General features: G+C 43.2%; 1 protein-coding gene across 1 annotated transcript; it reads right to left on the bottom strand.

Annotated features, from left to right (window-relative positions):
• Positions 1-405: 405 nt before the first annotated feature.
• KCNJ5 (potassium inwardly-rectifying channel, subfamily J, member 5) lies at positions 406-12,030 on the bottom strand. The gene is made up of 2 exons (XM_009708216.1): positions 11,088-12,030; positions 406-755 (listed from the first exon to the last, which is right to left on the bottom strand). Exons 1-2 carry the CDS (start codon positions 12,025-12,027, stop codon positions 406-408), a joined length of 1,290 nt encoding a protein of 429 aa, XP_009706518.1. The 5' UTR covers positions 12,028-12,030.
• Between the last annotated feature and the right edge of the window lie 916 nt (positions 12,031-12,946).

The following is a 12,946-nucleotide window of genomic DNA, read 5'->3' as shown; positions in this document are numbered from 1 at the left end:
AATTAAGTGAAGGTATGAAACCACATTCTTCATACTGAGATGGGACATTCTGGGCTTTTACTTTTTAAATACCCTCTCAAGGGGGAAGAGTTCTGAACGTCCAGTGAACATCTTTTGAAACAACCAGTGGTGGGAATTTCAATTTTAACAGTGATGATATTTAGTGAGCCTTGTCCATAGAGATCAAAATGCTTTGCAAACGAGTGCAAAGCTCAGAACCTCACTGTACAGATAAAAGGGGAGGGAAACTGAGGCACAGTGCTGTGCAGTGACTCGCCAGGATCAAGCAGCAGGCAGCAGAGATCTGGATATAAATCTCAGCCCTCTGACTTCCAGTCAACTCCCGACTCGCCAGGCCACAGTCTCCCAGTAAGGGTAAGTATCTACTGTCCAGCAGTTCAGGTGTTATACAGGCATATCTTCTTTCACCTCTCCTGCTGTCCCATTGGCTCCATTCAATCCTGCTGGCTCCCTCTCGCCTTCTTCCTCTTCTTCTTCTTCCCCTTTTGCCATCTCTGCTTCTCTGCCTCCGCTCAGGAGGGTGGCACTGGAGAGGTGGCTGAGGAGCTGGCCTTCCCGGCGAGACTCGGCCAGCTCTTTGGCACAGCACACAGGAGTGTTGGTCTCGTAAGTGCTATGGAAGCTGTTATAGTCAACTTCGTAAAAATCCTTCTCCAGGGTGAGGACAGGAGTGAAGCGATGTCCCCACAGCACCTCGGTGTCCATGTAGGAGCTGCGAGCCTGGCAAGTCATCCCTGGGTAGAAACAGAAGGATGTTAAATACAAAGCTTCCTTACATGCTCAGCCAACCGCTTCTTTCATTTAAAAGCGCTTTCATGTTATCGCCATACCTGATTGCTCTGGGACACAGAAAAGGTCTTCAGTTAATAAGCCTTACAAAAGCCTCTATCATGAAAGAGCTGAGCACTCAAAGGAAAAGGCATGGATTCATCGCCGCATCTTCAGACTGTTTCCTGAACCTTGTGCTTACGGGTTTGAAGCCTGGTACAGCTAAGCAGCTTCTCTCTGTCGTCACCTTGCTCTGTCAAGGTGTTGCTTGCGTGGCTGATACTAACAGCACTTCTGGTAAGCTGTGCTAGAACGACATCCAACCCTGCCAATGCACCTCAAATCCTGATCCACACAGCCCCTAAGTAGAATGAACCACTGCCCTGCTCCCCCACTGTCTCTGACCCCATCCCTCTTCACCTACAGCAGTATTGGCGATTCCCTCCTGCACTTAGGTTAAGACACCAAGACATATAGCCCGAAAGGTGGAGGGGGCCACAACTCCTAATGATTTATATGGCAAGTTGGCTTTTAAATACCTCTAGAGGGTTCAATCCAACTGTATGGGGTCGGCAGAACCAAAAAACCTGCAACACTCAGTCAAGCTCATAAGCATATTGAATTCCATGTATTAATGGACTGTGGATTGAAGGCACAGTGGGCAATATGAAACTTATATTTGTAAAGCTGCTTCTCAGCCCCAAGGATCGGAGTTTATTTATTTACTTTGAAAAAGTTTAAAGAGAAGCTTTTAGAGCAGGGATAAGCATGCAGCACTGGCGTAACTGCGAGCAAATTCTCTTGGAATCACCTGCTAATGTGAAGGCTGACTTCTCTTCCAAATATTTGTCTTCTGTTTGTCCTAATTATGTTCTGATTTTGGAATTAATTCTGATGAAATTTGGAAAACCTGACCTCACAAATTCCTCCCACCGTTCCCTTTTGGAGAGTGAGAGAGACACCTGACTGGAATACATTCAAAATATGCATTTGATCCAGTCCCTGGCCAATACTTCCAAGTTTGACTCCTGCAGCCCAAAGTACACAAACAGAAATCTAAAGCAATGCATACGGGGAAAAATATCAGTGTCAGATGCTTCAGGGAAGAGCATATCATGTATTCTCACCACGTGAGCTCAACTAAGTGACTGAAATCTCAGAAAAGTCCTTTCCTTAAATAAAAAAGGGACCTCTGTGAAAAGACGAATATTTTATTCTCATAACTGCTACAGTCCATTAAAAGGCACCCACACAAGCAAGTTCTTTGGAAAGCTTTACTTGTCTCTTATTGCTTTCCTTAGTTTAAAGCTATCAGACCAGGAGTATATGAGTTGCTTTTGATTCTTTAAAGGGGAAAAGAGGAGTGGTGATACATGCAACACTGAGAAATTTGCAGTTCTGTATCGCAGACTAAAAAGCCAATTTCCCCCCCTAGAAGATCTGCAGGAGTATTTGCTTCTGGGCAGGAACATCAAGTACAGAGTTAGTCACAGCGTTCTAGCGTGCCTGCTTCCTGGACTGGAAGGAACTGGGAAGTGCAGAGGCTGCTATGAAAAATACAATAATGGACAAAGAAAATTACCCAAAGTGTTTTGGCCTTAAGAAGCTCTATTGAGGTACAACGTCTTTTCAGGAAACTATCAGCTTTTGCTTTACAAGTGAAAAACAGCGTAGAGACCACTCCTGACTATATGGTGACACTAAAGTGTGCAGCATCACCTGCCCTGGACTCCTCAGACCTCGAGGTGAAGACTGGTTAATCTTCACTCCCTTGAATCAGCCAGCAAAGAGCAGCTCAATGCGCAGGCAGCTCACGGAGCCCTGCTAATTTCTGAGTCCTGCTACAGTTTTTTTCAGGAGAGCTGTGTCCCCGGCACTTAACCATACTGTTGACCTCCCTGGGCAAGGGCTTTTATTAGACAGAGCTGGTTTTGCACCAGAAATCACAAAGGCCTTCAAGTGCCTCCTCCAAGCTCTGAGAGCTTTCAAAGCCCAGCAAAGACAGCAGGAGAGGAGACCGTTCAGGCTCCCAGGATTAGGTCCTGTGAACGAACCGGGTGATTCTTACCTGGCCTATCCAAGTGCTGCACAAAGGCATCACGTAGAAGTCCCCAAGGCCAAGATGGGGTGTCCCTGCTAAATGTGGGGGCCTGAGGCATCCTAAGGGAGCTCCTGCCTTATAATCAGGGCCCGAAATAGCTCCTTCCCTGGGGGGAGTACCTGACAGTGAACCTGAACTCCAGAGACACAATCATAGTTATCTCCTGCTGTAAGTATTCAATTAAAGAAGGAACAAGGGAAAGCTTTCAGCAACCAAATACTGCATACTGCCAGCTTCCTGCAGTAGCTGCTTTCTGTAACCCCAGGGGTACACAGAGCCACCATAATAAGACAACTTGTAATTGCTCCATAATCCCATTCAAATATTCCTTTTTAGCACATGTGCAGTGCTGTTTTAATTGCGTGGGGACATACTGCTTGGCAACTCCTACATTACCCAGTAAACAACAGCATTGTCTCTGCTTCAAATTCCGTTAAGTGCCTGCTTTGCAGGCTGCCCCTGTGCTCTCCAGCCTGGTTAATTAATGCATCTGTAATATCCCTAGCTAATTATTGCCTCCGTAACTGCAAAAAGATGACAGAAGAGGTGTGGAAACAATAAACCTTACTTTTATTAAGAGCACATGGATGCAGCTGCTTTCCACTTGCATACAACGTGCACTGTGCCTTCTGCGCTCTGAATATCCGAGTTTCAGCTTGCGGTGGGGTGGAGTAATTCACCAGACTGAGATCTTTCATTCACGGCTGTGGGCTTTGTGCAAAAATCAGCGGTTTCGTTGGATAAGCCTTGCTTATCCAAATCCATGGGACACCTTGGGTGTAGTCAATCATTATGCCGTCTGCTCCTACCCATCAAATACCACACCAACTTTGCCACCGCTGTTCTGCTTCAGTTGCGCAACCCTGAAGCACTGACATTTCGGAGAGCACAAGAAATTGAGGGAGATCTCAAACTCTCCAAATTTCTTGCAAAAATAATCATAGTAGTTATGGCCCTGATAAAGCCTGTTAATCCTTTTCTTAAAGTAGATATAACTACACATTTTGGATTGAAACAGTACAGATATTTGGCATCGTTATAGATAAGTGGTATTTGGTGACTTGGGCATTTCATTTAAATAAGCTTCATGGCAAAAGAATACCCTCATTGCCCCTTTGCCAGTCTTAAGTAGATGTGCTTCAAAACTTACTTAAAAATAAAGTCATAGAGATTTTTATTTTTCAAGTGTATCATATTTTCTGGATAGTAAGACCATTAGAAGTTTAGTTTTCTCCTAATGAATCTGGTTTAAAAACAAAAAGTATTCTTAATACAAATTTGTACAATCTGTCTATTGTGGAAAATGTGAAATATGTGAAATCTTCAGCTTTCAAGTTTTACTTACAGCTTTCTCATCTCTTAATTCAGTAGCTTAGCTTTCAGTTGCAAACAAAACTCGATTTTAATTGAAACCAGAAAAAAAGTTTGTACAAAGTTATAAGCAGATGCCCCGAGTTTTCAGTAAAGCTGGAACCAGTTCCAGGCTTTTTAGAAAGCTGGAGACCAGAGGACTGTCTCCTGGTTTCACATTCTGCAATAGACATTTCATAGAGTTTTAATGATAATTTAATTAGAGCAGAATCCTAAGAAGTGGATTTTTTTTTTTTTATCTGTTGGCTGGAGTCACTACATCACGGATCAATAACAGAGTTTGTGCATGCTCCTGTTTAAGGCAGCCATAGATGCCTTCCGAAACGGCTGGTTTCTGGTTTCCAGTAGATGAAAAGATACAAAATATATTGCTATGTGTATTAAACCAGGTGTTTCATTACATTTGAGAACAAGAGAGAGTCACTGAGGAAAGACTGGTGTGTAAAAGAGGTGTCAGGGAACTCTACCAATAAGGCACTTTTCTGTCATCAAAATCAGCTGGGATCAAGCAGCTTACATTTTAGCAAAGACAAAGGAATGGTAATACGTGCTGACAAAAAGCAGTTATTTGATGGCTCGCTCAGTAAGGAGCCTGGTTCTTCTGCAGCGTACTCAATGGGAGTTGCAGATTTCCGAACGTTTCACTGCTTGCAATGCCCCTGATTATGCAACTGGAGCAGACGCTTCTGGCTCTGCCACACTGCTAGGAAAAGTGGAGATTGCTCCTGATTTCCAGGTCTTGTATACCCTTAGGTTACCAGTTAAAATCAAACTTCATTATCACAGGCCAAATCTAACTGCATCTACAGCTGTTTGGTTATCCAAAGATGAACCAGCAGTCTCTCTCCAGCTGTTGGAGGATGTGTATTTTCGTCAAGCACACCGTCACAGCCAGTACCTTCACCAGCAGTTTAATGGGAGAGGGCAAGGAGACCACAAAACACGATCTACCAACCCGAGAAATCGCCACAGGCTTCGATTTGATCACATCACCAGTACAGTTGAATCTTTCGGTACTGCTACACGGCCTGAACTTTCTCAGCGGGTAGAGATATCCCAACCCCTGGGGCTGGCAAGACAACGTTTTTCATCAGCCTAAAATTAACTCTCCTCATTTAAATGCCACAGAGCTCAGTGATTATCTGCTGGCAAAATGTCACGGGGCTGCTGACTGTCTGTTTGCCATATTTGCTGGGCTCTCTGCAGTTCAGACACAGATACTGCTGGAAGTGATTTCACTTCCCTGCCCTTGTTTTCATACACTATTGTATGCAGGGTGACTTCTCCCCTTGTACTGGATGCACATAATAAAGCTGCATAATACATACTGCGCTCCTTGAGCTGAGCTCCGCCTACGCCACAAGAGCACAGAGAAAGAACTGATGGACTCAGAGGTATAGTGACAGACTGAGGTAAGTTAGGATGGCAAGGAGTGGTTATAAAAATTTTAAGTTCTATCGCCCTAATTAAGCAATACATGTCTTTAGATTAGCATCAGCATTTGGATAGTTATAAAATTTATTAGTCCCTTTGCGTTAATTAGACCAAAGAACACTGTAACCTCCAAAAAGTCAATATTCCTCCAACTTGAAAAGGAATATTAGAAGGTAGGAGCATGGTCCTCCAATTATTTGTGCTTGTCTCCTTTAGAGGAGGACATGTCTGGGCTTGATTCACTTTGATTTTTATGCCAGAGGAGACTAATAGGATTTTAATTTATCTGAATGCTCTCCGGGCATTTGAAAGCTCCTAGGCACTGGGAATGGAAAAAAAAAAAAAACCACCAAACCCAAAAAAACTCCACCAACCAAAAAAAGGACCTTATGATTTAAAGATCTGAGATTCAATTGCCATGTCTCTACCGGGCACAACCTGAGCACCAAGCTCACATCATCTAAGTTTGGGCCCCTCACAAAGGTCTTTATAGTGATTGCAGAGGCACCCAAGATGACTGACCTGCCAACGTCTACCTCGGGAGGACAACTCAGCTCATGAAAAGAATGACTTGAGACGCCTCTCTCTTCCCTATAATTATATAAGCAGTTTCTGTAACAGTTCTGCAAGGTCCTTCTTGCAGAAAAGAACATTTATTTATATGCAAAATGCAAAACAAAACACCAAGACAAGCCAAACAAGATGATGAATGCACAAAAACTCCATTTAGTTATTTCACCCTTCCTTTGTTCTCCCGTGAAAATCATGATTAATTTCAGGATATCTTATGTTGTGACTACTTCTTTTGGTCCTATATTTACAGCCAGGAAATTTTACTACGTCCTCTGTAAAGGTGGATAAATTGAAGTGCAAAAAAGCTGCTGTTTGCCTACACTCTCACACGGACAGGATAAGGCAAATCACTTCTAATCATTAAACCACTTTTTATCACACAGACTCTAAGCCAGAAATATAGATGACTATCCTTTCCTAAGAGTTTATTAAAACTTCATTAAGTGACTGGACTAATCAGGCATCTGGACTGTCTCTTGTGGCTTATTTAATGGTGGTGGAAAAAAAGAGGTAATGAAAACCAGTGAGGACCAAGAATAAAGTAACAAGCACTGCTGTCTCTATGCCCAGACAATAGCAATGCTGAACACTGTAGATACAGAATGAAGTTTGCAGGACAGCTACTGATAAATCAGGTTTTGGTTAATTGTCAGTAAATAGCAGCAGAAGGGTAAAGTTGGAAGAGAAGAGAGCCTCTTCAAATTATCTGCCAGAAAAGAGAGTCTTGTAGGATGTGCAGAATGCGTCATCACATGGAGTGATGGCTTACAGAAAGGGAAAAAAGAAAATAAAATTGAAGTCTCCAATGTTCTCTAATTGAAACAGCCAAATTCTTCATCATAACACAGCTGACTCTGCACGCACATGGAAGCGGGGTCTGAATCTCCCTTGCTCCTCTACATTCCAGCAGCCTTGCCTTATACACCACGTTCAATTCAGGATCAGGAGGGTACGGACAAGAGGTTTGGCCAACAACAGCCTGGAACTATTCTGTCAACAGGATGGCTCTAATTTTTTGTTGCCACTGTGGGAAGCAGAAAGGCAGTGAAAGCAAAAATGTATTCACTTTGCAAACACATTTTCCACCTTCGCTTGCTTCCCTCTTATTGCAGGTCAAATTGCTGATCTTGACAAGTGTCCCTTTCAGATAAGGCAAAAGAGAATTAATTCCCTAAAGTAATCTCCGTGACCAATTCATTAAGCAGGCACTGTGAGTGATGTTGCTGCTTTCAAGATGCCCACGAAGCAACACTGGAAGTCAGAACACTTGTCATCTATATTGATTTTGTCTTTACAGTCGTCGTTTCACTCAGCAATGATCACAACAGATCTGCCCAGAAATTTAGTCTCCCTTTGGCATTTTTTAACCTCTTGTGGAGTCACAGTGCCTCAACCATACTAAAATATTGATTGGAAAGACCCACGTCAGTGGGCTTTCTGCTGCAGCGGGCTTGGTGGGGTAGTTCTTAGAACAGCTGTGGGGCCCTGGGGAGCTCTCACTAGAATAATACAATGTTTATTTTCTTTTTCAGCAAAATACAAGCATTGCATTTTAGGCTGGCTGGTATGTGTCTTACGTGCTGCTATTCTTCAGTGTGTTGTTATTTATCCTTTTAAAAATTCTAGTTAACTTGAAAACAAAAACATGGTTTTAAAACACAATGTTTCACTTTGTAAAAAAAACAAACAAACAAACACCTTGAAGTGTTTCAACTCTTCAGAAGAGATTCTACACTTTTAATTTGAAACTATTTACCATCTTTGCCTTCCACTGGATCAGAATTAAACTTAAATGTCAGTAAGAAGAGTTACTTGTTTGAGAGGAGACATTACATATGTAATATGTGTGTGCTTGGTTAAAGCTATTGGAAATAGTTACAAAATTGCTGTCCCAAATTTTCAGTGAAAAATATTCACGTTTTTAGTCAAGACATTATGCTTAAATTTCTTTAGTCATTTGTATGTTGGCAATCGCCATTTTGACCTGCTTTTCAAAATACCTTATGAAAAAATACAGCTGTCTTTTCCCCACCAGTGCAGGAAGCATTCAATGTATGATTTGCTGTTGTCTGTAAAGATGGAATAAGTTTCCATTAATTTTTACTCCTGACAACAACTGCGGAGCTGAGCCACCTCTGAGAGAGTACGGAGGACTTGCCTGCCTCTTGTGCCCCATGAACAGAGCTGTATACGCTGACCAGTTGTACCTCTGAAACCTGTGATGGTGGTTCCTAATAGTTCATAGGGGTTACTAAGGGAACAAACGGTCTGTTGCATTTTTATACTGCCCTGAACCTGACCAGGTTGTAACAGTGTCACGATTTAATAGAAGTCATGCTGCAAGTAAATGATACCATTCCCGAAAGCAGATGAAGCTTGAACAATATGACAGGAAGGAAAGAACCTAAAGAATTTGCTTGGAGCAAATTTCAAGGTCTGAAGGTAGGGACTAATATCCCCCAAATGGGTTTATCAATATTACAAAATGTGAGGACAAAGTAGGAAAGCACAAACGCTGCTTTTGCAAGCCACTCTCATTGTGGCAAAATATCACCCCTCAGTTACCATTTGCCATTCAGAAAACCATCTCCGCCTCTGAATCAGATAACGGCATCATCTGAGGTCCCCTCTCTCCTAAGTTCAATACAAACTGGTTCTTCTAGCTCCAATTTTGGAATTTCACAGCCTGTCTTCTGAGCCCAGGATAATTCATTTCCACAGATGTACGCTCCTTAATATCATTACACACTGGCCTGTACAATCCCTCTGGGAGAGGAGCCCATTTGTAAAGCAATATTATTCCTATGCTATGCTTTTAATTTTCAGGTTGTTATTGATGATGACTTCCTCTCATACATAGCTAGCAGAGGCTGAGCTTCCCTAAGAGGAAGGCAGTGCAGTAGCTGTTCAAGCAGAATTTGATAGCGTCACTGTGTGATGAGGAAAGAGGCTTTGGACAAACAAGGAACTGCATTCCATGCTCAGATTAGGAGGTTCTAGTCTCTAGTAAATGTTTAGGCTACAAAACAAGCTTCCATTACAAATCTTTGCCTTTGATAGTCTTTTCCACCCACCCCTTCTTTTGCCACATCTCTACAGTACTCTGCTGGGAAAGAATATTTGCCTATTAATGCCAAATGAATTCCACTTCTACAATACAGTACTCCAACCCAGGCACAGTGCAATCTACACATAACCTCCCATTAGCTCTGTTTGGCGAACTCAGCTATTGCTATTCACCTAAGGACTAAAGGGAGACACTGGGAAACTGAATTAGCTAGCGAGAGAGCTGTCTTTAAGAGCAAAGGTCTGGGATGCAGGAATTTGAGAGTCTGTTTCCCCTTAGATCTGGCTGTTAGGAGGCTAACAAGGACAAATTTGAAGAAGGGGACAATATTAATAGCAAGCAAGGGCCAGAATCTGTGAGACAGGGTGCTGATACCACTGAGTACTCGTATCAAGCTGAAAACCCTTGCTAGTGTTTCAGAGAGAACCCATGCCTCACCAAGATGGGAAAAACCCCCAAACACCACCATCAGAAAAAAACTTGGGTTCACAATGCCATCTCGTAACTAAAATTCTCACAAACCAAAAGGCAAAACTACTTAGAAAAGCTTTTTTGCATTTTTTTCCTCTGAGTCTTTCTGTGTTTCCACATCTCTAGATAGCAGTTCTCTCCTCAGTGCTTCCCGTAGCCCCCTTCCCCTTAAAGGCCCTGATTCGACCAAGGCATGCTGCCAACCCCAGACCCAGAAAGGCTGCCTGAAGGGAGCATCAGCATCTCAGGGTGCTTAAACACGCTTGCGGTGCTGGAAGCACTGCAGACAGAGCCTGCCAGCTCCTCCTCAAAGCTTAGAATGAATGAATTGGGTGTAAGTGGTAAAATGACCCCATGGTACCACGTTTTTCAGGTGAGACTCCAGAGTAAAAGCATCCTCCTCCCTAGCCAGACCCCTAGGAGATACACTGCATCCTACCTGTGGAAAGGAAACTGGGGGCCTCTGTGGCCATCCGTTTGCTCAGCTTGAGGGGCACACTGCCACCTCTTTTCTACACTTGGGATGGCTGAGGCACACAGCTTTTCCAGATTTATTACATACGGTCGCAGACTTCTTTCACCGCCTGCCACAAATACACCCATAGGAGGATATTGGGAGTCAGCTGAGTGTATCTCCTGATCTACCCATTACACAGCATTGTTTTAAGCTGTTAAACAGCTGCTGAGTTGCAACAGTCACAAAAGCAGTTTCTGTATTTTTCCTCTTTGAGGTCCTTTTGAAAATATATGTCCCACATCACGTGCAAGTCATTCAGTTTCAGCACATGCTGTTTTACGGGATACAGTAACACTTGGGCACTTCCTTCATCGCCTCCATTAAAAAGCAATGCTACAGCAATACCTAAAATAGCACAGTTCCAGTCAATTTTTAATAGAGGAGAAATGGAAAAAGATTTGTGCCATGAATTTTGATCACAGGAAACAGGACCACAAGCGACCTCATGAATTCCTTTAGTCCATTCCTTTTTTCCCCATGGATCAGTTCTAAGTGATTATGGACAGCTCCTCGACTAACCCCTTTGTCTGAATCCCAGACATATAAAAAGAGCGTGAAACGCTACAACATGAGCTAAAGGACCCATCTTTTCATTGCTACTTATCTCTGACCACAATATCCCACCTGAATCAGTCACTAGAGAAGGACAAATCTCAACATATTCTAAGTCCAGGTGACATTGACAGTAAAATCTTAATGCCACACTGCACTCCATTTTTCCCTTCCTCCCTCAAAATTGTGACCGATTTTTGACAAGTTCTTACCTGTTGCTTCCACCATTCCTTCCAGGATGACCACAATTTCAAACTCCTCCTTCTCCAGCTGGGTACGGGACATCTCCCAGAAGGGGCTTTTCTCATTGATTTCATGCGAGATGATAAGAGGTGACACCAGGAACAATCTGTCGTCTCCAGTGTCAAATCCCACGTTGATGTCTGTTTGGTTCAAGGGGATAAACTCTCCTTCTTTGGTCTGTTTGGACTTAATCAGTTTGGCTCTAATGGAAGCCTCGACAATGTGGGAATTGCGGAGGTCTCCAACTCGGAACATGAGACAGAGCTTCTCATCCCTCATGGAAATGACTGCGTTGTTGGAAAACATGAGGGTTTCAGCCCTCTTCTTTGGTTGGCTGATCTTGACGAACATGCATCCTACCATGAACGCATTGACAATGGAGCCCAGAATCGCCTGGATCAGGAGCAGTACGATGCCCTCTGGGCACTTCTCCGTTATGACCCTGTAGCCATACCCAATTGTTGTCTCAGTCTCGATAGAAAACAGAAATGCAGAAACAAATCCACTGAGATTTTCAACACAGGGGATCCAGTTCTCATCTTCAAGATGGTCCAGGTCTCCCCGGATATAGGCAATGAGCCACCATATGAATCCAAAAAACAACCAAGTGATGGTATAGACCATAGTGAAGACAAGAAGATTAAAACGCCACTTGAGGTCCACCAGCGTAGTGAAGAGGTCACTAAGGTATCGATAGGTTTCTTGGACATTTCCATGGTGCACATTGCACTTGCCACTCTTCTCCATGTAACGCTGACGTGGCTTCTTACCTTCTGCTGCTATGAGGCGGGTTCGGTCAGTGGCAATGGGGACATCGTCCCGAGCCTGTTTGGGAATCTTCTTAGGCTCTCTGGATGTAACTCCGATGTCCATGTCCTGGTTCATGAAGATCCTAGAATCTCCGGCCATGGCTGGGCTGCAGGAGAACAAAGAAATAAAGCTTAAGATAGGAGGAAAAGAGCTGAGACAAAAGCAATTTCATTGTAATGTCTGAACCATTACCACAGACCAGTACAACAAACATTGCAAACATTAATGCTACACTGACAAACTTTGTCCCATGCTGGTACAGGGCTGGATACAGACTCATTCGACACCAAGAAAGCTTTTTGCTAGGGCCATGTCTTTCCTCTGGGTATTGTTTTGGGAAACACTTTGAAACGCTTCAGCACTTCTCTCGCAACAGCCACTTGCTAAATATAATGCTGCATTGAACTGGATGTTAAATACTGATTCATAATACACAGTCTCTTCAAATATGAACCAGCTACCAGTCACTTTGCTTAATGTACGACTGGAACCTCAGAAGATACAGTGATGGGCACAACCTGGGAGTCATGAAATGGGTAAACCTTGTTACAGTTTTTTTGGGGTGGTTTTATGGGGTTTTTTTTTGGTCCTCAGATTTTTTTACGCCCAAAATTTGCTTGAGATCACAACTAGGAGCAAAGTAAAGATACATCAATGTACTTTTTCAAGAAGGACTGGAGCTTTTTGATGCCTGAGGTTTTGGGTGCATACCAAGAGAAACCTTAGAAATTGATAGAAAATGCTGAGCACCACTGTCTACCTAAATCTCACCTAAGTCTAAATTATGCATGAAGGTTTCCCTTATAGTCAGCAGAGGAAGGCACTTCCAGGGATAATTCAGATTTCAGGAGTGCTGAATCACCTTCTGGAAGTACCCGGTCCCTCCACAAATTATTCTGGGAGACAGGGCTCCAAACGTGAAATAGGCATTTAGTGAAGCATCGTGAATTACACGTCTGAAGGTGTGATGAATCCAGGTTAATCAGAGATATCAGAACCCACCCCTTTACTTCATCTG

The sequence above is a fragment of the Cariama cristata genome, unplaced genomic scaffold, assembly GCF_000690535.1.
Source record: "Cariama cristata isolate BGI_N322 unplaced genomic scaffold, ASM69053v1 scaffold2769, whole genome shotgun sequence".
Taxonomy (NCBI): domain Eukaryota; kingdom Metazoa; phylum Chordata; class Aves; order Cariamiformes; family Cariamidae; genus Cariama; species Cariama cristata.
Note: the sequence above shows the minus strand (reverse complement) of the source record. Positions and strands in the feature narration are given on the sequence as shown.

Coding starts and splice junctions, on each gene's coding strand:
- KCNJ5 (XM_009708216.1), bottom strand. CDS start 12,027: ATGGCCGGAGATTCTAGGATCTTCATGAACCAGGACATGGACATCGGA. Junction 756..11,087: donor AGGAATGGTGGAAGCAACAG/GTAAGAACTTGT, acceptor GTTTCTACCCAG/GGATGACTTGCCAGGCTCGC.